At 39.8% G+C, this 23924-nt stretch overlaps 1 protein-coding gene across 1 annotated transcript in view; it reads right to left on the reverse strand.

Moving 5' to 3' along the window:
• The window catches only part of TRIM37 (tripartite motif containing 37), a 1136753-nt gene that overhangs the window by 133837 nt on the left and 978992 nt on the right, over window positions 1-23924 (reverse strand). Inside the window, exon 22 of the mRNA XM_053707386.1 lies at window positions 5017-5138. Within this exon, the coding sequence (XP_053563361.1) occupies window positions 5017-5138 (122 nt within the window). The remainder of the gene's footprint in view (window positions 1-5016; window positions 5139-23924) is intronic.

Here is a 23924-nt window from a genome sequence, read left to right on the forward strand (position 1 = left end):
GCGCTTAGCGAGCGTGGAGATAGCCCCATCCACCTTAGGAATGGTCCCCCACAACTCCAGCTGGGCCTCTGGGATGGGGAAAAGCTTTTTAAATTGAGAAGGGGAAAAGGAAAAACCTAACCACTCTCACTCGTTCTTTATAATGTTCGCCATCTTGACAGGAACCGGCAAAGACTGTGGAACCACCCTGTCATGGTAAACCTTATCCAGCTTAGGAATGGAAGGCTGCTCTGGAAGCTTGGGTTCCGGAACCCCTAACGTAGCCAGCACTTTCTGACTACGCAATTCTCCATCTTAAACCGAAAATCTGGGTCCTCCGCTGCCGGAGGTTTAGATGACACGGACTCCGACCCTGAAAGGGCCTCTTCCGATGCGTCGGACTGGGCCTCGTACCACCCCTCTGGGGCGTCCGACAGACAAATTCTGGGTTGGGACGCTATCAAAAGCTCTACGCTTGTGCTTAGCAGAACGCGGCAAATCATGGATCACCTTAGCAACTGCCGTTTCAAGCTGGTCCGCAAAATCTGGGGGCCAAGCAATCTTCCCCGAAGGTGCAACAGTTGGACCCTGGGGCGCTGCATGTGGGATAGGGGACGCCATTGGGAAATGCACCTCACGGGACGGAGATCCCTCAGAGGTGGACGCTCAGTATTGATAGACATTCTCTTATGTTTGGAAGTCGTAGCCTTCTCAAGGCATGTGGAACACAGTTGCGCAGGCTGGACTACCAAAACCTCACAAATAACACAGGTATAAGACTTAGATAGAGAGGGAGTACCATCTAACGCATCAGAATCCTCCATAGCTTTTAGAAAGAAGATAAGACAGGCACCTTTATAACCACCAATGGCCAGGGGACTCACCACATCCTATGACCCGGACTACAGAAACCGGTTTGTCTCCTCTGTCGCAGATCAGACCGGAAGTGAAGAGGCTCCACCCGGTCACAAGGATGTCTACGTAGGACCGCCCCAAGGAGAAAAATACACCAAAAAAAGAAGAAAAAAAAAAAAACTGTGCAAACTCCCTGAAGAGAACCTGTCCGTTCCACAAAAAATGCCAGAGCCACACAACACAGCAATCACATAATAAATTCATCATGTACATACCCCCCCTGTTCAATAATCCCTCTATAGGAATATAACCCCTTGATTCTATAAAGATAAAGGCGACACACTGTGGCCCTGACTTCTGTGTTATCATTATGTAAAAATGAAACGATTTTTACCAGAATCTACGTGGCGGAAGAGGAACACAGCCCTTCAAGTGTGACAGGTGGTAGCTGCGCTCCTGACATGGACTTGAGAGAAGAAAGCAATCTGCAAAACTCCTCAACGCTGATTGCTATAGGAGCTGTTAATATGAGTTGGGATGGTGTCGCAAAGGGAAGCTCCCTCTGCATCTCCGGACTCTAACGTTCACCCAGGACCTCAAACTGAGAAGCTTAAATGGCTACTTAAACTCCTGTCCCATATCGAAGGGTAGAACCCCTCATAAGAGACCTCCGATATTCCGGCACCTCTCTGCTACCTCCTGTGATGAAAGGCAAAGAATGACTGGGGGATGAGGGGAGTCGGGGAGGTATTTAAGCCTTTGGCGGGGGTGTCTTTGCCTCCTCCTGGTGGCCAGGTTCTTAATTCCCACTAGTAATGAATAAAGATGTGGACTCTTCTTCCCTTTAGATGGAAAAAATGCTTTTTCAGTGCTTGCACTCATAGTTAACCAAATTAGCAGCTGATAAACAGTTGTTATTATTACCCAAATAAATGGTACACAATAAATTGACCTCAAAAAGGCCAAAGGGACGTATTAACCCTGCCGGGATATGAAACTAAGACCTTTGGATCTAGAACAAGTGTTTGTAGTCAGGATATTCACCAACTGATCTACATCACCAGACTAAAAGTAGGGCAGAAAAAATTCTAAACATCCAGAAGTGGAGATAATAGAAATTAAACAAATTATTATCCGAACAAGCTAGAGATAATAAAATATATTTGAAATCATAATAATAAATACAGTAAACATAATAAAATGAATACATCAGAAGTAAACAGAGTTATATACTTGAGAAACTGAAACGGCTTATGCTAACCATTCAGCAAAAAAGGTTGAAAGAACAGTAATGGCAGCCACAGATAAAGGCTGAGCTAAAAATATAAACAGTACATGAATATGCTCTACTAAGGTTATATTCAAAGTCTAAAGAATCCTAAAAATAAGTACCAATTTCCATAGAAATAGTCGTACAGTCCCAAAAGAGAATCAGGATAAACCATTCTTTAGAACATAATACAGAAAGTATATTGAATAGGAAAAACCCTCAGGAGCAAATTAAAATCTTAAAATTCAGATTTTAAAATAACATAGTTAAAGGGACAGTAAACCTAAAATATAATGTTATATAATTCTGCACATAGTGCAGAATTATATAACATTATATTAGTGCTATCGTTATAAAACTTAATATTCCCTTTTAATTTTTTTAAAATATGCCCGTTTTTCAGACCCGCTCTCTGCGCTCTTCTGAGCGGGTCTGTTTTAATTCCACAGCGCATCGGGCCAGCTGTATAGTCACAGCACGGCCCGACCACGCCATAACACTAAGTGCACCTCGCTCCTGTTCTGTCTGACAGCAGGAGCGAGCTGCACTTAGTGTTATGGCGCGGTCGGGCCAGGCTGTGACTATACAGCTGGCCCGATGCGCTGTGGAATTAAACAGACCCGCTCAGAAGAGCGCACAGAGCGGGTCTGAAAAACGGACATATTTTAAAAAAATTAAAAGGGAATATTAAGTTTTACAACGATAGCACTAATATAATGTTATATAATTCTGCACTATGTGCAGAATTATATAACATTATATTTTAGGTTTACTGACACTTTAATAGGAGGACTAGGCTCCTAAAAGCTAAACATAACAAATTCCCCTTAACAAAGAACAAAGAATGTTCAAATGAAAAATAAGGAGAATTTTTAATAAAACTGTCTCTGATACAGGATCCTTTGAGCCAAAGAAAACCTTCATCAGTAGAATAAACTTAAGTATGCCGTCGGTCAGAACAAAATTAAATAAATCTTAATTTTGAAAAGACCTCGTAAGTTTACTTAAAGGCATAATAGCAGTCATAACCTTTTATGATAATTGCAATAACATGTGATGTTTGCAGATGAAATCAAGTACATGAACTGAGTAAGTAAAAACAGTAAATTTCATTGTACATATAGAAACATTTTAAGCATAATATAAATAAATGCCAAATGATTGAGCAGAAGAAAATAACAGCTTAACATGAAAAGAACACACTTAGCTTTGTAAAATTGTGTTTTAGGGCATCATAGATTCTATAGTAACATCAGAGTCAGGATCAGAATGAAACATCTTGTAAAATGTAACAGAAAAATAACATTAGGCAAAACATTCAATTTCCAAAATGTAACAGTTTCAGTAGACAGAAAAATAAAGATGTTTATTTTAAAACAAAAAATAAAATAAAAAAGCAGGCATAATAGTTTCCAAAATTCATGAAAACAGCGAGCAATAGAGGGAGTGGTGTAAAATAACTAAATTTTTGCGCCAAGAATGAAGCATTACGCAAAAGGAAGTTAGAAAAAATGTTGGCGCAAAACTAACACCAGGAAATGACGCAACTCGCGCCATAAACGCAACTTCATGCCAAAACAACTAGCGTCAACAAATACGCAGGAAATTACGAAATTTGCAGCATCAAAAGCGCAACTTCGCTCCAAAACAATTTTGCGCCAAAAATGACGCAATAAATAACAGCATTTCGTGTCCTCGCAAGCCTAGATTTGCCCGAAAAAAATTGAGAAACAAGTCAAATTAGAAAAAGACTGAACCCAGGTAAGAAAAAAGTTTAAATAAACTTCCCAAACATTATTCCTATACTGAAACTGTTTAGACTGCAAAAGGGAACTATACATAGACCTGACTCATGGCAAATATAAGTAAAAAACATATATTTAAAACTTTATATTAATACATAAAGTGCCAAACCATAGCGGAGTGTGTCTTAAATAATGATACATACTTACCAAGAGACACCCATCCACATATAGCAAATAGCCAAATCAGTACTGAAAACTAACAGCAGAGGTAATGGTATATAACAGTATATCGTCGATCTGAAAAGGGAGGTAGGAGATAAATTCCTCTGACCGATAACAGAGAACCCTTGAAAAGATTTCCCGTGAGAGAAACCATAAAATCAATAGGCGATACTCTCTTCACATCCCTCTGACAAACACTGTACTCTGAGAGGAATTGGGCTTCAGAATGCTTAGAAGCGCTTATCATAGAAGAAAATCATAAAAACTAAGCACAAACTTATTTCACCACCTCCATAGGAGGCAAAGTTTGTAAAACTGAGTTGTGGGTGTAGTGGGAGGTGTATTTATAGGCATTTTGAGGTTTGGGAAACTTTGTCCCCTCCTGGTAGGAATGTATATCCCATACGTCACTTGCTCATGGACTCTTGCCACTTACATGAAAGAAATATAAGTACTTAGCAATATGCACTGGTGGGAAGCAATTGGAAGCCAAAACCAGTACTGAAACATAATAGCAGAGGATCTGGAATAGGAGTATACAGATGTACCAAAAGGAAGTGGCAAAAGTCCCTGCAACATCCGTGGAAAGGCTTGTGACTAAATCCCAATAGGGAAAAATATGCCACTACCTATACTCCAAATACATCCCTCCAACAATCACTGTACTCTAAGAAGTAATGGGCCTCAACTCTGTCTGAGAACCCCTCTCACTGAAAATTCAAATGCACATCTTCATTCTTCAACCTCCTCCAGTGGAGGAAGAGACAAGAGGTACCAGAGAAATGGGAGGGGTTTAATAGAGCTCTTGGGGCTTGGGAATATTTGCCTCCTTCTAGTGGCAAGGAAAAGTAATTCCCAGGAGAAATGAATCGTGGACTCTCACAAACTGTATGACAGAAAATATGTCTAATACCTTGGTGGGATGAAAGTATTTAAATAACTTACCTTCCTCAGCATATGACAGTGCTCCATCAGAAAGCATAGGGCTTATTTCACCTGGTTCATTATCTTCATCTAAGCTTCCAGTTTGTGCATCATCTTTTGCATTCCATCCTTTTGAATTAGACCTGTAAAAATATATTTATATATTACAACCATTAAGAATTACCTTTAACCAATTATTTAATGCTGTTTTATTTCCTTATTTTAAATAGATAAATATTTGAGATATTTAGTGATTTTGAGATAGAATTAATGAGTATGCTAACTGGGTCATCCCAAAAACAACAACGATATGGGCTGCTGACCTGGTACGTACCATAACACACTCAAGAAAGTGTGTAATGCAGCCCCCTTCCCTCGCGAGGGAAGGGCCTGTCAATCACCCTGAGCGAGCAATAACCCTGACTGCTGCTTCTTACAATGCGGAGAGCAGGTTCACAAGTGCGAACCGGCCCCGCAAGGGATCCAAAGTAGATTATGCTGTTAAGTGCATGGAGAGCCCATAAAATTTGCCCCATAAAGTCTACACATTTCACATGTTACTGTTTTCTTGGAATAGCCTTATGCATGTCCCAGATTTTTTTTTTTATTCCTTTACAGTCCCTACGTTTACCACCTCTATTGGAAGTTTATTACATAAATCCAACACGCTTTCTGTAAAAAAAAAAATGCTAACTCACATTTCCCCCTGAATCTGCAACCCTTTAACTTAAGATGGTGTCCCTTTGATTTGGTATTTCTTTTTTGTGGGAAGTCCCTTCATATATTTGAAGGTTTCTATCATGTCACCTCTTTCACTTCTCTCCTTTTTTTTTTTTTTCCTTAAAATTTTTTATTGAGTGATAGTCAAAACATTACAGGCTTTCAATTCACAGTCATTAAAAACATTGTAGTTTTACATCATCAATTAAACAAACAATAACCAAATCAAAAGGGAACAAAAGAAATTTTTATCATAAAAGATGAGCACATACTCATAAAAGGTTTAAACAGAAAAAATGAATAATATAAGATCATTATACTATAAGCTCCATATAATTAACCTAATTGTTAACTTTGACCCATAGACAGACTATGTTCTTTGCCTATTAACATATTTTGTGGTGCTTAATGTAGAATATTCTTCCCACAAAAAGGAGATAGATAAGTAATCGTCAAATCTCTTAGAAATAACAAAGTGATACTTTTCTAATAAAATTGTAGATGATACCACCTCTCTCCACTTTTCCATGGTGGGGGGCCTAATTTGTTTCCAGTTCTGGGGTATCATCCTTTTTTGCACTGTTGACCAGGATGTATAATAGCTGGAGTCTAAGTTTGCAACGTACCTTAGGGAATTTATTAAATAAGAGTACCACTGGGTCTAGTGGCAATGTGATTCCAATGACCTTTTTAATTGCATCAATGATATTAACCCAAAATGGGGCCACAAGGGGGCAATCCCACCAAATATGTATAAAGGTTCCAGGACATCCACACTCTCTTCAGCATGCCGCTGATGTGTTCTTAAATATCGTGGATAATCTAAAAGGTGTGAAGTACCACCGACATTGAAGCTTAATGTTCATTTCTTGAATTTGCACTGAGGAAGAATATCTATTTATATTTTGAAAAATGTATTTCCAGTCCTCATGTGTAGGGTGATTTCGTAATTCCCTATCCCATTTACTTGTGTAGGTTGGTAACTTCACAGAGTGGTGCTGCAAGAGTAGTTTGTAGGTTAAAGATAATGTGCCTTTTCTAGGGGAACTCATGTGGCAGAGTGTTTCGAAAGGTGTGAGAGGCCTAAGTATATCGTCCTTATGTACATGATTATTGATGTAGTGTGTGAGTTGGTGGTACCTAAACCAATGACAAAATATCCCTCCAAAACAATCCGACAGTTCTGCCCTGGGTTTTATTTTCTTATTTTGTAAAACATCATAACATTTGTGTATGTCAGATAGTGTGGTAAAGGGTTTTGAAGTAGGGGCCAAAGGTATTGGTAAACTGGGATTGTTGGCCAGAGGGGTCAGTGGTGAAATGCTTGAGGAGACATTTAAGATCTTTGTAAGATGTTTGTCCCATATTTTATATGTCTCTAAAGTTACTTTGGGGGTATTCTGTCCTAGTTGTCGGTGTTGAGGGGGAATCCAACAACTCCCTCCCAGTTGCAAAACGTTAGCCAGAGTATGTTCCATCACTACCCACTATTTATGTGAGGAGTGCCTGCAATACTATCCGGGTAAGAAAAACCGCCCATCTATAGTATTTTAATTGCGGGACCCCCAAACCACCATTGTCTCTTGTGCGGTACATTGTGGACCTAGCTATCCTTTGTCGTTTATTTTGCCAGATAAATGTATTGATGATTTTTTGTAGCGCACAAATTTGGGGATCTGGAATGTTTACTGGGATAGTTTGAAAGATATATAATATAATATCTTTGGCAATATGGACATCTTAACCGCATTTATCCTTCCCACCCAGGACAGGGTTTTATTTTCCCAGGATCGTAGTTCCTGTTGAATATTTTTGGTTAACAAGGTATAATTAAGCATAACAAGGCGTTGAGGGGAAGTGGAGAGATATACCCCCAGATATTTTGTAGACATCTTTTGGTGTTTAAATTCATAAGTCTTTTCAATATTGTCAATTTCAACCTGAGAGAGACCCAAACCTAGAAATTCAGACTTACTCGCATTTATTTTGAAATTGGAATGCATTCCGTATAATGTTAATTCCTCAGTAAGAAATTTGAGGGATATTGTTTATGGGCATATTCAGCCTGGGTTAGTCTAGAAGTCAAAGTGTTATATAATTGTCAAGCTATTTTCTGTGTGTGAGATTTAAGCTTGATGAACTCTCCTCTAATGGTGCATTTATGTGCCTCCCAAAGTATATAGGGATCTGTAACTGAGGTAGTGTTTATTTCAAAATATTCAACCAGTATTTTAGTTAAGTTCTCTAAATTCGTGGAATTACTTAAGAGGGAGTTGTCAAGCCTCCAGTTTACAGAGGTATGGTACGTGTCTGGCCATTTAAATCTAACCTCTACAGCCGAGTGGTCCGACCATGAGCTCAGCGAGATATTACTTGTGGTTACCAATGAGAGGCCCTCTTGATTTGTAAGAACATAGTCTATCCTCTGTAGGACCGGTTCGGGTGAGAGAAAAGGTATAATCCCTCCTACTTGGATTTACAAATCTCCACACATCGTACAGGTTGTGATCCTTGAGGGCCTTCCAGAGGAAGTTTGTGGTCTTTTGGGAGATCATAGTATTGGGGTTTGAGGAATCTAATTTTAGTTCAAATGGAAAGTTAAAATCTCCTCCCAAGAACACTATGCCTTGTAACATGTCTAAATACCTTCGCAACAGTGCTTTAAAAAATGGTGGTTGCTGTGAATTGGGAGCGTAAGCATTCAGGAACGATACCTTTCTTCCATATAATAATCCTGTTATTCCAACATATCTACCATCCATGTCCCTATCAAGCTTTTGAAGTGTGAATGGTATTGTTTTCCGTATAAGAATGCTAACCCTTCTTTTCTTAACCCCCGCTGAGCTATGGTAGGGTTGAGTGTATTGAGCCCCAAAATATGCAGGTTCTTTGTGCTTTTTGAAATGGGACTCCTGAAAAAAGAGAATGTCTGCATCCCTTTTAGCTAGATCAGATAGCGCTTTATACCGCTTACTGGGGGAATTAAACCCTTTAACATTTTGGGTGATTAAAGTTATTCTACGATTTTCTGGATCCATAAAGTATGTGTTAGGGTGTGGTTTACTTTACTGTCTGTCTGAGTGGAGCACAATGAAAACCATGAATATAGCCCAACATAAGAAACAACAACATTCCCATAAAAACAAATTAACATAACAGAGCCAGGTACCAATGAACCGTAGTGATGCCAAGGGAAGACAAAGCCACAAGGGCCCTCTCCACCCTCCCCACCACTATTCTGAAAAAAACGGTATCGGGACTATTTTTAAATAATTATTTAGATTGTAAAAGACAAGAAAATACATAACATAACAGAACAGTCAGCATCTCAAATATTAAAATAACAGGCAGTCAACAGCAATAAAATATATCAGGACTGCATAACTAAGTTCAGTTCCAAACCCAAAAGGGATCAATAAACTGTATTATTATCCTAGTAGTTACCGTCCAGTTCTTGACCTCGGAGATCTAGGTTGCGATAGTCTTTGGGTTTCAGGATCCTGAGCATGAACTTGTTGTAATGAGGAGGTCTTCTTCTGTTGGTTGCCTACTGTCCTCCATTTTTGAAAAGCATCTGAGGTTCCTTGGTCTTGCTGTAGTGAAGGTCCATCCGGCAGATTGGATGTTGTTGGTGCCTCCAGATTTAGGGCTTTGCAGAATTCCCCTATCTCCGAGACATCTTTGCAGATGTGCCGTTTATCTTCATGAATTACCATAATAAGGGTTGGGAAACCCCACATATAGGGAATTCTTTTGAGACGGAGAAGATGCGTCAGAGGGCCAAAATCCCTCCTTTGTTGGAGGGTTCTATGAGACAGGTCTGCAAAGAATTGCAGAACTGTGCCTCTAAACCTTATCGGTTGGTTCTTCCTAGAGAGGCCAAGCAATTCCTCCTTGTCCCTAAATTTTTTAAATTTAATAATTATGTCCCTGGGGGGTGCTGTTGCTAGCGGTTTGGGGCGTAAAGCCCTGTGAGCCCTGTCCCATGGAATGATTTCAAATGTGCAAACAAGGCTGGCAGATAGTTGGGGAGATCTTTGGGCAAGACAGACTCAGGGATCACACGAATTCGTAAATTTTTCCTCCTACTCCTATTTTCCAAATCGTCCACTTTGTCATACAACATTTCCATAGAGTGTTGTTGGGCATCATAACGTGCCTGTAATTGGGTGAATTCTTCCTTCATAGAGTCAATGCCATCCTCCAATGCTTCAACCCGAAAGCCTAGTGCATGTACATCCTGCTTAAGGTCTGCCAATTCTTCTCTGACACATGCACGGACAATATCGGCTATATCTTGCTTAGAAGGGAGGGAGGAAAGAACATCTGCCGGGATTTGTATTAAATCATGTGCATCATAGTCTTATTCCACAGCTGGAGCTTTTTGAGTGTCAATAGCCCCTGGCGATGCGTTGTCAGTATGTGCTGTTTTTTTCTGCTGCATTAAAGTAAGATGTGACAGATTGGTTCTTGCTTGGCTGGGGTTTACTTGACTTTTCCTGTCTGGGTTTTTGCTTAGACGCCATATTAGCGGTATACAGCCAGGCCGGGGTCTAGTACCCAAAAATTAGTTGTGGTAGCTGTGTTGCGTTGATTAGTGGTAATCCACACACTTTCAATTGGCTATGATAGCCGAGAACCCAGTGACAAGATTATTACTAGTACAGTTCTTGCACCCCAATTCACTCCCACCAGTGTCTTCCAGAGTATATCCACTCAAATAAAATAGTAATAATGTCCCAAGTCTTCACCCCCAGTAAAGGGAGTAGTAAGTATAAGTCTGCCTGTGAACTATATTTTATTTATCCAGTTTCTGGTGATAGTTTTGAAAATGGCAGTAGTTCCCTTTAAATTTCTGTATGTGACCTGCCGGAACAATCCTGTCAGTCCCCCAGCAATCAAAGCTCTTTCTGTCCTGTCTAATAGGATTAGAAGAGGGGTTAAAGGTTCCCCCTGTAGCCCTCACCACTGACCGTTGGAGTCTATTAGGACACAGGAGCCTCTGTGAGTCCTCCCGGAGCCGGGTGTTGCCTTTCACAGTTCCCACTGCGTAATAGGTGTTAGGTGTGGTCAGGCCTCACAAAGGACAGGCTCTCAGCTCTTGCGGTAGCGTTCTTTGCCACCGGAGGTGATCCTCGGCTCCTAGGTGTAATGAGCCCTCTTATTTGTGGTAGTTAGTGCTGGTCGGTCCCCTGTTTAGCAAAAGTTACCATTGTGCCGTTCACGGAGCTCGGAATTACGCCGCCATCTTGGTTGCGTCCGGGTCCGCCCCCCGCACTTCTCTCCTTTAAACTATTAATATTTAGATCATAGAGTCTTTCTTTGTATGTAACTTGAATCACATTATAAACGCATGGGTAACAATCGATTCTCATAAGCAACAGCACATTATCTAATACACTTTGATAAGTAGCCATAAGTCTTCAAATTTGACGTTAGAATAGGGTATTCCGAAAAGATAAATAGAAAGGCAACAGCAGTCTTGAAAAGTGTTAATTTTTATTTAATAAACAGTAACACTGAACAGAACGTAACTGATGTATTGTGAGTATAATAAAAAAAGGTATATTTAAAAAGTCCAGTTTACAGGACTTTTCTTCTTCTAATTCCTTCAGTGGTTGTTTTATGTTGGATTCCGGGAGGGAATAGAACGAACTGGATACAATATTAAGCCTTAACTAAGAATGTGTTTAGTCTATGGCATGGTTTCTTACAACAGTATCCTAAATTATCCACGTTGAAGTCCCAAAATAAACAATTAAAACTGGATTCAATGAGTAATAAAAAAATGCTTACCTGATAAAAAATTTTTTTAAATTATTTTTTATTGAGGTTAAATGTACAATACAATAACACACAATGGTTCAAACATGATACCAGTATACACATGACAAGGAACCAAAAAGAAAAAGCAGAGAAAATAATAAAATAATGGAAATGATCAATCACTTTGATCAACATATATACTCGTATCTGTTACATCACAGTCATGTGAACCATATTAAAAGGAGAAAAATAATAAACCTCATATTTTCTAGTTTTACTTTAAGAAATAAAATAAAATTGTCCTCCGTATTCTTCAGGGGTCAATTAAGTACCCCAACCCACTAGTCCAATGTTGTGTCAATAGGAAGACAGAGCTAGTAACAATAATATATTATAGAATGAAATATATATTTCGTATGTATAAAGTCTAAACAACCTTAGGTGGGATATATATAAAAAGAAAAAAAAGAAAAACTGTCATCCTGTAGCTAAGAATTTCAAGGTCTATATATCATAATACTTTGTACTCAATGCAGCTCACTTCACTTTATACAATAATGAAACAGAGTAGTTAGATTTGCATATGGTACTTGTGAGGATAATTTGAAAAACCTCATATATAGCGCAAAATAGAGCTGTTAACCCATAACTGGGATTCTATTTAGATATAATCAAATTCTAGGAATTAACTATCAGAATAGACAGTGATTTGAATAACCCTCCCTACAGTATATATTAATGAAGCTTTATGAAAAAAAGATTATTGCGGTATATTACGAGAAAAACCGCGCTCTTCGCCTCTGGATGCAATTTACGAATTCCAGAGTACTTTTAAGTTGTTGGGGGGGGGGGGGAGAGATGATTTAAGAGCCAGCATCTATAGTATGAGAAAAATACGTGTATGGTATAAAATAAATGGTTTGAATCACATCAGTTCACTCCTGGAGCCTACATAAAATAGTGGGGTATTAACATAAAAAAGCAATTTGATTCCTGAAATAAACTAAAGGTGCCCGCAATCGTAGAAGAAAACCCATTATCCAAAATTCGTAACTCTAATTTCCCCTAATTATTGAATTATATAAGCTATAGTAACAAAATGATAACAAATGTTCCACAGTTATTATAAGTAGAGATAAATCAAGATATAGTATTATTAACCATTTTGCTAGCAGAACTATTCTACATCTTGCGGATAAACTTACATAAAAGTATTATTAACAGCCATGGTCTAGTAGGAAATTCCTTGAATCCGATACCACCCAGGGCCCATGGGTTGGCGCCAGATCCCAGCAACCCCCAATCTCTACCCATGCCACAACTGACCGAGTCTTAAGGAAATATAACTGTAGGGAAGACCAATATTAAAAGGATATTAACTTCTGTATATATATATATATATAGGGAAACCATGCCTTTAGCCTCTGAATGGTAAGCAACCAGAGAACTATATAGTGATGTGTGTGAGAAGTATGGAGCCACCTGGGCAGGGATCGAAAAAGTACGATTTTATAGATGAAGCTTTGTGGTTATAACTCGCCCTATGACCTTGTCTATGGGGACTTGTGTTGAAAAGGTTAATTAGCTTAAACCATATCCGATAGAACATAGAGAAAAGCTCAAATGTGACGTCTTTATCCTCTGGAGGCCTATCATTGCTTCTGGACATACAACATTATTGGGAGTCTATTGATTCACATTCACTTCCCTGCTTAGTAAGGCACATCTGGTTGCTAGCTGTAGTAGTTGTCATGTCTTTTGGCCAGTTCCACATTACTCAAATAAAGATCAGCAAAGTTTTTAGGGATGCCCAAGGTGTTTATGAGGTTTGAGGCATAGGAGAGTTACTGCTTTTACACCTAACTTACTCCATCATTAACAGTGTTCTTATGTAGGAGACAAATTGTTCGAGACAAAGTGAATTATAACAGTCAGATCAGCAGTAGCGTCCTTTTTTTATAGAAAGCAAACTTAACATTAAAGCAAACCTTTGTATATGCACTTTTAAATTCTCTAGAGCGACAAGATTCATCAGCATATAGAGCGGACTACAACATTAGTACTGTTCCCAGTCGCTGAAAAGTACATAAGATTAACCAACTCCTATCCTCTGAGGCTTCTGTAGGCAATCTCGACCACACAGAAGGGGACAACTCGACTGCATGTTCCCCGGCATCAAAAGGCAGCCTGCCCATACACATAAGCGGTACCTCACTCTCGCCTTAATTTTCAGATCATTCAGGATAAGACCACATTGATCTCTCCCTTACACCAACCGCCACTCACAGCCTCTGCGTGGGGACAGAAGAAAATCACAGCCGCTCGGCGGAACTGTGACACCACAGACCTCCCGGACCAGGGATATGGTAGGTGAAGGAACAAAGTCTTTGCGTTGTGTGCCTGGGCTAGGCTCCGGTATGGGTGTGATTCCGATAGGTATCTTCAATATGGTGACCCCCTGCGCATTTTCAGACTTATAAATACTTGCGGTGGTGACTGCAGCCTTCAATAGCTGGGTGTTTTGCATAGGGACCATATCCTCCTGAGTATAATAGTCGCAGCCGAACACAGACAGGGAAGGCCCAAGATAGCCGCAAAAAACATCCTCACTGTGGCTCTGTACCATCTCAGAGTTTCCTAAATACACGCCGGACAGAGGCACCCGCTCAAATGCCCCTGCAAGTGTGTTCAGTAACTTGGAGAAGTGGCCATCAATAAGATCTATGGCTTCTTTTTCCCACAAGGTTAACGCCATCTTGGTATACTCTAATGACTCACTCGTTGTGAGATTTTTCTTGAAAACAGTTGCCAAAAGCTGTTGTATAGTCTCGAACTTGTGCTTTATAAGTTCATTTAATTGAGATTCATCTTTTTTTTTTTTTTAAATTTTATTTATAACCAACACATGGTACAATGATAAGTTACAGATCCAAGACACCTCGCAGGGTGCGATAAAATAGCATAGAATTGATGATACAGCGTGGTTTAACAACATAATCCATTGAATGCATTAGAATGAAACGTTCACGATTATATTTAGATTTGCAGAGGACTTGTATGGCCTAGAGAACTTTCTAACAGAAGTGCTCATTTGTACCACAATGCTGGGGTTTTTTTTTTATATATAAACAAACTAAACAAATAAAACAAATAATAAACTATCAAGACTAAACTAAACCTCCTCAAACAGAGACAAAAATTACAAAGGGGCAAAAGGATATTACATCTCAAAATGAGAAGGCTGATACATATAGTATTGTGGATAAGCCCACGAATGCAACTATCAAGTGCAGCGAATATATCAAGTGGAGGGGGGGGGGGGAGAGGCCCCACAATTTTCATGAGTAAGATAATATATACTCTGTATTTCAGTTTAATAAACTAACAAGACTAAACTTAACCACCTTAAATTAGGAAAATTAACTAATAAAGTATATTATATTATATATTTCGACATATTATGAGAGTTATAACATATTACAGGTCTCAGCAAACAACAATATGATTGTGCAGCAATTCAGAAGTACAGTTTTATATGTAAGGAGGTGGGATGTCCCAAATCTAGGTAGTTGACCTGGGTTATGATAACACAGCTGAGAAACTACACCTAATTGCTTTTAATTAAGTTATGATCTGTCTTACAGCCTCCCCTTTGAAACCAATATAAAGTGTGGAAGAAACAATGCAAGCATACAAGGGAAAAACAATAAACAATAAACAATCATATCAGAGTTGAAAAAGAAAAATCAAGCAGATACATAGAGAATGTTAAGGCATACCTGTTTCTAAACAGATGTCTGGTTGAGCAGAATCTTACAATAAATTGCTGTTGGGTGATCGCAACTCAGAGCCAAAGGAAGTATGCTGCAATACCAAAGTAGCCACCAGAGGCCCTCAGAGAATAACGATTCACTCATTTTACAAAGAGTTAGAATATAGAAAATAATGCAGAACTTTCAGCACGGATATGTGAGAGTGATAAAATGTGATTCAATTTCTAAGATCTGTAGTGCACTAAATACCAGGGTCAGTGGGGGCATTAAGGGGCATTCATGTGGCAGCTATACAGCAAATTCCAAACGCTGGTTGGGATATTTAATAAAGTGTGAGAGGGAGGCTTACGTTAGTGAGAGAATATAGAAGTACTCATGCAGGTTTTTAAGAGGATATGTACAAGTTAGGTGTGGGGAGATTACACTAAACTGCCATAGCAAACGTTATAAACAATAGATTATGAGAGCATCATGAATACTCAGTAGGATCCAGCAGGGAGCCGGTGTTGAATGGGAGTGTTTGACAGCCTGTGTAATCTCTAGTCGGGCAATGGAAGTCTGTAATAAACAACGATATACACACTTAACATCTATAAACAAAAAACAAAATATAACTAAAACTGGTGCACACGATAAATTTCTCCCGGATGATCTATAACACATAGGTGTGATACGCAGATCCCAAGAGCAAAGGCAATATTATGAAAAATCAGCCTTGTGAGTATTTCTGTAGTAGTTCTGACCCTGCTTTTAGCATCAAATTTATGGTGAATACATTCGGTAAATTCTAAACAGTGAGGGAAATAGTTATTGTATCTCAATCCCGTAGCCTGGCAGAAGTGTGAGTCTCATATATGGGATTAGCACTTTTGTAGGAATGGTGCTTATTTATGTTATGCTCTTGTCCAGGACTATATGTTACCAAATTCCAGGGTACGCAGAGTTAATAAAAAAAAAAGAAAGAAAAGAAAAAAAAAAAACAGGTTTACTGGCGATTTATAAGACTGGCAGATATTTATATAGTTGACTCCTAGCCTAGAGCCTGGGAGTAGTATGCCAACATCAATCTAGGGGCAATTGGCAATTGCAGGATAGCTGCATTTAGACTCCAGGAACAGGGGAGTTGCCTGTAATGACATCCAATGTTGAAATGAAGATGTATTATAGTTGGCAAGAAAATAAATAAAAATAAAATAGAGAGGATAATAACTAGCAGCATTAAAATATTATGGGGGTTGAACGGGATGATTCTTCAATAGTTTCCCTGCCACAATGTGAATATTAATATCTTGGTTTATAGCTCTTTACATCATAAAGGGGCTGCTATGCGAAACAGCTAAGTACTAAAAATATGGGTATATTGAATAGTGGCAATTGATTTCAGGCTGTGATGTGGGGAGTTTAGCCAGAGCTATGAGAGTGTGACAGCAGAAAGATTTTTTTTGTTTAGAAAACGAGACAGCAATAAAATTAATTAAACTAAACAATCAAACTTGATAAATACAAGCAAACATTGATATATCACTGCTTGAGAACATAACCAATGTCCGAATATGTCCTTAGTCAGCAAGTTATGAACGAGCTATGACCCGGTAATAAGTGTGCAGGTGCAAGTAAGTAGATTACCCGATTCCCACACGGGTTGTAATTAAATAGCCATAATTCAGTAGAATGCAGCTTGATTGCTTGGGACAACAGCCGCAGGAGCCTTGCACACCTACATCACGTTGTTTCCCATTCGGGTATGCCATAATCTGAGCAGGGAACCTGTTTGTTTCAAATTTGGTGATTCCAAGTGCAGACATATCATGGGCTCTGTAAGTAAGGCGATTGTGTCGGCTCGGTCTACAGTCCAGGTCTGGAGCGAGGGCAATAGCCGGGTAGATCAGCTGCGATGTCAGCACGCTTTCTTCTGATGGCGTATTCGGCTCCATGACGGAATTCAGTGCTTTTATCTTAGAGGTACCTGCCCCGGTCACCCTTGTAGCCATCTCTTCTCTCCTCTGTGTAAGCTCTGAGACCTCAAGGTTGTCTCCCGTTTGCCGGTGCAATGTGAGGGTAGCTGTTGCGTTTTGTGAGGCAGGCCTGAAAGTGCGTCTCCTCTGCTGGTAAGGTTGTTCTCTTGCCTTTATTATTGCACACAGGTTAGAACAGGAAAGCAGCAATTGATCCAGCTTAGGCAGGAACATATCTTTTAGTTCAGCCAGAATGTGGGAGTCGAGTGAGCAGTCTTTAGTGATAAGTAATGCCATTGTGTGCGATCCGGAATGTTTCTAAGCACTTGCTAAGTTGCAGTAGATTTTTACAGCACGGTGGCGATACTCCCGCCACAAATCCAAACGGTTTATTTTCTTGCTTCTCGGCGGCCAAGGGATGGTATACCTTGATCCCAAAGAGTTCCCGGGCACAAATATTGCCAAGGGATAATAGGATGGTGAGATATATAGCCACTTTAATTCCAAGCTGAACGGAGCCTCAAGAATCCGTGGCCATCTTGGATCACCGCCTACCGGAAGTCGAGATTCATCTTTAGAGAACTTTGAGCTATAAAATTAAATATATAAATCCCTTTTTCCTATATTCAGAGCTGGGAGCACAGTAAAGATGCAGCCATCCATTTCAGTTGCTAGCTCCTCCCCCCCCTTACCTGATAAATTAATTTATTTTGTGGTGGTGAGAGTCTACAAGCCTTTACTTCTGGGATTATACTCCTGGCCAGTAGGAGGCAGAGAGTCCCAAAACTCAGAGTACTTAATCCCTCCCATCTCTCTGGTATATTAGTCTGACGTATAGCCAAGCAAGAAGTAGTAAAGTAGGAAAGATCAAAGCAGGGAAAATGAGGTACAAACTAAAACTGCAGTCAGTAAGCATAAATTATCATTTTCTTTCATAAAGGTGGTAAGAGTCCACATGCCATTACTCCGGGGGGAACTAATACTCAAGATGAATGAGTTACTGCTATGGAAAAAAGATTAGGCATGGAACCACTAAAATACTGTGAGTGCTCAATACAGAAAAAGATCTCAGAAACTTAGTAAAAATCATAGGAGCTCTAGCTAAATCAATGGTAGGGCAACAAACTAAAAGTGTCCCAAAAGACAAAACTTAGAAACTGGAGATGTTCTATGTGGATAGAAATATAAATGTAAGCACACTTCAGAACAATAATAAATATACCATCCCAGCTGAACAAAAATTAGAATAGAGAAAGATATTCATTTGGAAAGTAGGAACCCTGAGAAATGTGTTCAAGAGCTTGGCCTTGTTCCAACACAGACACTGCAACTATCAGAAGAACGGTTACCGATCCAAAAAAGACTGACAAAGGCTTTTGCCTTTAGGGTCCTTTGGAACATGAAACAGAAGAAGCCTATTCCTTATCCCTTGAAAAACTAAGATACTATAACCCAGGGATCTTGAACAGATTGCGACTTTACGTATCTGGTCTGGATGGGGGGCACCCTTCAAACTGATGGAAGAATGCTTTTTTTTTTTTTTTACTATTTGGCCTTTTTCCAACTGATAATGAACTTCCAGGAGAATACGATACTTATGTCTGAAGGGGAGGAGACATTTTGAGAGAAAACCTTTTTTTTCCCCAGTCGCAGAAAAAATAATGGCACCTAGACCAGGCCCAAACAAAATCCTTCGTAGAGAAGAAAGAGATAAAAAAGTCTACATTTCAAAACCATGCCAACTGACCACGATTTTAGCCACAAGGACCCTCTTGTTAAAAAACTGCTAACTCTGTATACTTAGCATTGAAGTTTCACATATATCAAGAGAAGGCTTTAAAATGACCTTTGACATTTCAAGCAATGTTGAAAAACTCCATAAAGAATCAAATAATATTTGAACAGGTAAAATGTCACACCAAAGAGTGAAAACTGCCGCAAAACAAGTTAAGGGAAAAGTTGACTTGAATGGGAAACCAGCTTGCTGAAATGCCTTTCTATAAAATTTTTAAATCCTGGAGCAAAAATCAGGAGCACTCCTTTGTATGGAACAAACAGAGGGAGGACAGATTCATAAAGAGGGAAAAAAAGCAATAGGTTTGTTAGCATGCATAAATCGATCAATACAAGAATTGCAAAAAAGAATAAAAACCTGTGCTCAATAGCGCCGAGGAAGACATAAGGGACCTAAGCTAGACCGATCATAATAAGGGAAGCACGCGCTCAAAGCACTCTGCAAAGCATAATATAACCAATGCCAGATATTGCAAAACATGGGAGCGAGCTACTTAAAGGGATACTTCATTATTCAGATAAAGCATGTAATTTGAAGCAACTTAATTTACTCCCATTATCAATTTTTATTCGTTCTCTTGCTATCTTTATTTCAAAAGCAGGAATCTAAGCTTAGGTGCCGTCTATTTATGGTTCATCAACTGGGTAGTGCTTGGTGGCTAAATGTAGCCACCAATCAGCAAGCGCCATCTAGGGTTCTGAACCAAAATGGGCCAACTATTTAGCTCAGATTAGTGCTTTTTCAAATAAAAATAGAAATGGAACAAAGAAAATTTGATAATAGGAGTAAATTAGAAAGTTGCTTAAAATTGCATGCTCTATCTGAACCATGAAAGAAAAAAATTGGGTTTAGTATCCATTTAATAGAGCCTTTTTCTTTTTTAAAGCAACCTGTACCCACAATAAAATAAAGTGGTAATGTCTGTATATGTTAGGTGCCCCCCCCCCCCCCATGAACAGTGTATCTGCTAATAGCCTGCAGGCTATGTGAGTGCATAAATATTCTCACTTACTTTGAGATGTGCCCACTGTACTGTGATTACAGACACAGCTGCAGAAAAAGACTGCTTCCAGTAGAGAACTCATCCAGTGTTGTGTACGTCACAGCAGAGAATCTTGTAAGTAGTATATCGACAATCCAAAAGGATTAGGCTAAGGGAAAGGTTTGCGCGATACCTGAGGCAGGCTTATGACTAACTCCATCAATGAGAGTAATTGTGCCACTACCCAAAACTCCAATCTCCCAATAACATCTATTTGGGGGGAAAAATGGGCCTCACATCGGTCTGAGTACCCCTCTCATAAAGAATCTGAAGCACCTCAACTCTGCACCTTCCTCCTGGGAGGCAAAGAAAAGACTAACATTCCAGAGTGGTGCGAGGGATTAAGTACTCTCAAAGTTTAGATCATTGCCTCCTAGTGGCTAGGAGTATAATTCCAGGAGTAATGGCTTGTGGATTCTCACTACCTTTATGAAAGAAAAAAGATATAGGAAAACAAATGTATTTATATACTATTGCCCCAATTATCAGTATTTACTGTGCTGAAAGCCTTGCTTTGTAGTTATCAGAGCAACAAAAGGGTATTTCAGGAGCAATTGGAAGTGCCTCATCATTTATTTAAAAAAAATATGTCTGAGGTTAGGATAATACAGAGTTGGAACACAACTATAAAACAATATAAAATATCACAGCAATACTAATCCACTGCATCTAGTAGCAGCAATATTTAAACATTTAAAATACTGAGCAAGTCTATATGTAAAGAGTAAATGAAATAAAATATACATGGTTGTATTTATTATAGATAACAAGGTTATATCTGATAATCTCAACTAAACATGTTTTAAAAAAAAGGTACTGGTGCCAAATAAATTATACTTGCACAAGCTCAACTTTAGGCAGGTGGAATAACACTTTTCTCTTAATGTACAACAAATTTAATGCAGACATAGAATGTCTATACCTTGAGTGCCATAAGAAAAAAATATCCTCAAATTTTGGGCAGGGTAGTCTTCACGATGAGTCATAGTAGGCATAGGTACAGATATGATAAAAAGATAAATGGCAGAACATATATGCTTATGAGTAGCAGTGCAAAGCCACTATAGAGAAATCACCCTACTCAAGTTTTACCTTAGCTGCAAAAGTTCATGCACTAAATTCTTGTAGATTGAAGGGATACATGCTGAATTATCTTTTCGATGGTAATGGTGACCACTATTCTGAAATAATGTGCTAGCTGACTATGCAATTTTGGTACAGAGGAAAGTGTCCTCCTCAAGTAGGGCATAACATTCCATCATGAGTTCTGCAGCAATCAGGGACCACTATGTGGCCAGCAGCCAACAGATGCACATCAGAGGAACTTAAGTGGATTAATGGCTGATTAAGTGCCTTTGTAGTCTGCTGGAAGTAAGCAACCAGTGCACATCCCATAGACTGGACTATCGCTTCATTATTCCACATCATCGTGTCAATATTTTCTTCACAAGACTTCTCACAGCAACCTTTGATCACACGGTGCCCAACTGGTACAGTCTCTGATGCCCGACATGCCGTCTCTGAAACTCTACCGTCGTGCACAGATGTCTTTAGCAGGTGCTGGGGGCCTAGAGCACCTCTTCACCCTCTGTGCCCAGCGGTAAAAGCCTTTACAACATCTTGGAAGGATCCTTTAGCAACAATAGGGTTAAATGCAGCTTAACTGCTTCAAGAAGCAGTTTGGTAGTTTTTTAGAACAATACAAAGTTCTACTAGTATGTAGACACCCATATCCATGAATAGCTATGATGTCAGCTAATAGCAAGCATTATTAGCTATATTTAGTTAAAAAAAAAACAGAATTTATGTTTACCTGATAAATTTCTTTCTCCAACGGTGTGTCCGGTCCACGGCGTCATCCTTACTTGTGGGATATTCTCTTCCCCAACAGGAAATGGCAAAGAGCCCAGCAAAGCTGGTCACATGATCCCTCCTAGGCTCCGCCTACCCCAGTCATTCGACCGACGTTAAGGAGGAATATTTGCATAGGAGAAACCATATGGTACCGTGGTGACTGTAGTTAAAGAAAATAAATTATCAGACCTGATTAAAAAACCAGGGCGGGCCGTGGACCGGACACACCGTTGGAGAAAGAAATTTATCAGGTAAACATAAATTCTGTTTTCTCCAACATAGGTGTGTCCGGTCCACGGCGTCATCCTTACTTGTGGGAACCAATACCAAAGCTTTAGGACACGGATGAAGGGAGGGAGCAAATCAGGTCACCTAAATGGAAGGCACCACGGCTTGCAAAACCTTTCTCCCAAAAATAGCCTCAGAAGAAGCAAAAGTATCAAACTTGTAAAATTTGGTAAAAGTGTGCAGTGAAGACCAAGTCGCTGCCCTACATATCTGATCAACAGAAGCCTCGTTCTTGAAGGCCCATGTGGAAGCCACAGCCCTAGTGGAATGAGCTGTGATTCTTTCGGGAGGCTGCCGTCCGGCAGTCTCGTAAGCCAATCTGATGATGCTTTTAATCCAAAAAGAGAGAGAGGTAGAAGTTGCTTTTTGACCTCTCCTTTTACCGGAATAAACAACAAACAAGGAAGATGTTTGTCTAAAATCCTTTGTAGCATCTAAATAGAATTTTAGAGCGCGAACAACATCCAAATTGTGCAACAAACGTTCCTTCTTTGAAACTGGTTTCGGACACAGAGAAGGTACGATAATCTCCTGGTTAATGTTTTTGTTAGAAACAACTTTTGGAAGAAAACCAGGTTTAGTACGTAAAACCACCTTATCTGCATGGAACACCAGATAAGGAGGAGAACACTGCAGAGCAGATAATTCTGAAACTCTTCTAGCAGAAGAAATTGCAACTAAAAACAAAACTTTCCAAGATAATAACTTAATATCAACGGAATGTAAGGGTTCAAACGGAACCCCCTGAAGAACTGAAAGAACTAAATTGAGACTCCAAGGAGGAGTCAAAGGTTTGTAAACAGGCTTGATTCTAACCAGAGCCTGAACAAAGGCTTGAACATCTGGCACAGCTGCCAGCTTTTTGTGAAGTAACACCGACAAGGCAGAAATCTGTCCCTTCAGGGAACTTGCAGATAATCCTTTTTCCAATCCTTCTTGAAGGAAGGATAGAATCCTAGGAATCTTAACCTTGTCCCAAGGGAATCCTTTAGATTCACACCAACAGATATATTTTTTCCAAATTTTGTGGTAAATCTTTCTAGTTACAGGCTTTCTGGCCTGAACAAGAGTATCGATAACAGAGTCTGAGAATCCTCGCTTCGATAAAATCAAGCGTTCAATCTCCAAGCAGTCAGCTGGAGTGAAACCAGATTCGGATGTTCGAACGGACCCTGAACAAGAAGGTCTCGTCTCAAAGGTAGCTTCCAAGGTGGAGCCGATGACATATTCACCAGATCTGCATACCAAGTCCTGCGTGGCCACGCAGGAGCTATCAAGATCACCGACGCCCTCTCCTGATTGATCCTGGCTACCAGCCTGGGGATGAGAGGAAATGGCGGGAACACATAAGCTAGTTTGAAGGTCCAAGGTGCTACTAGTGCATCCACTAGAGCCGCCTTGGGATCCCTGGATCTGGCCCCGTAGCAAGGAACTTTGAAGTTCTGACGAGAGGCCATCAGATCCATGTCTGGAATGCCCCACAGGTGAGTGACTTGGGCAAAGATTTCCGGATGGAGTTCCCACTCCCCCGGATGCAATGTCTGACGACTCAGAAAATCCGCTTCCCAATTTTCCACTCCTGGGATGTGGATAGCAGACAGGTGGCAGGAGTGAGACTCCGCCCATAGAATGATTTTGGTCACTTCTTCCATCGCTAGGGAACTCCTTGTTCCCCCCTGATGGTTGATGTACGCAACAGTTGTCATGTTGTCTGATTGAAACCGTATGAACTTGGT

Source organism: Bombina bombina, chromosome 3 (assembly GCF_027579735.1).
Source record: "Bombina bombina isolate aBomBom1 chromosome 3, aBomBom1.pri, whole genome shotgun sequence".
Classification (NCBI taxonomy): Eukaryota; Metazoa; Chordata; class Amphibia; order Anura; family Bombinatoridae; genus Bombina; species Bombina bombina.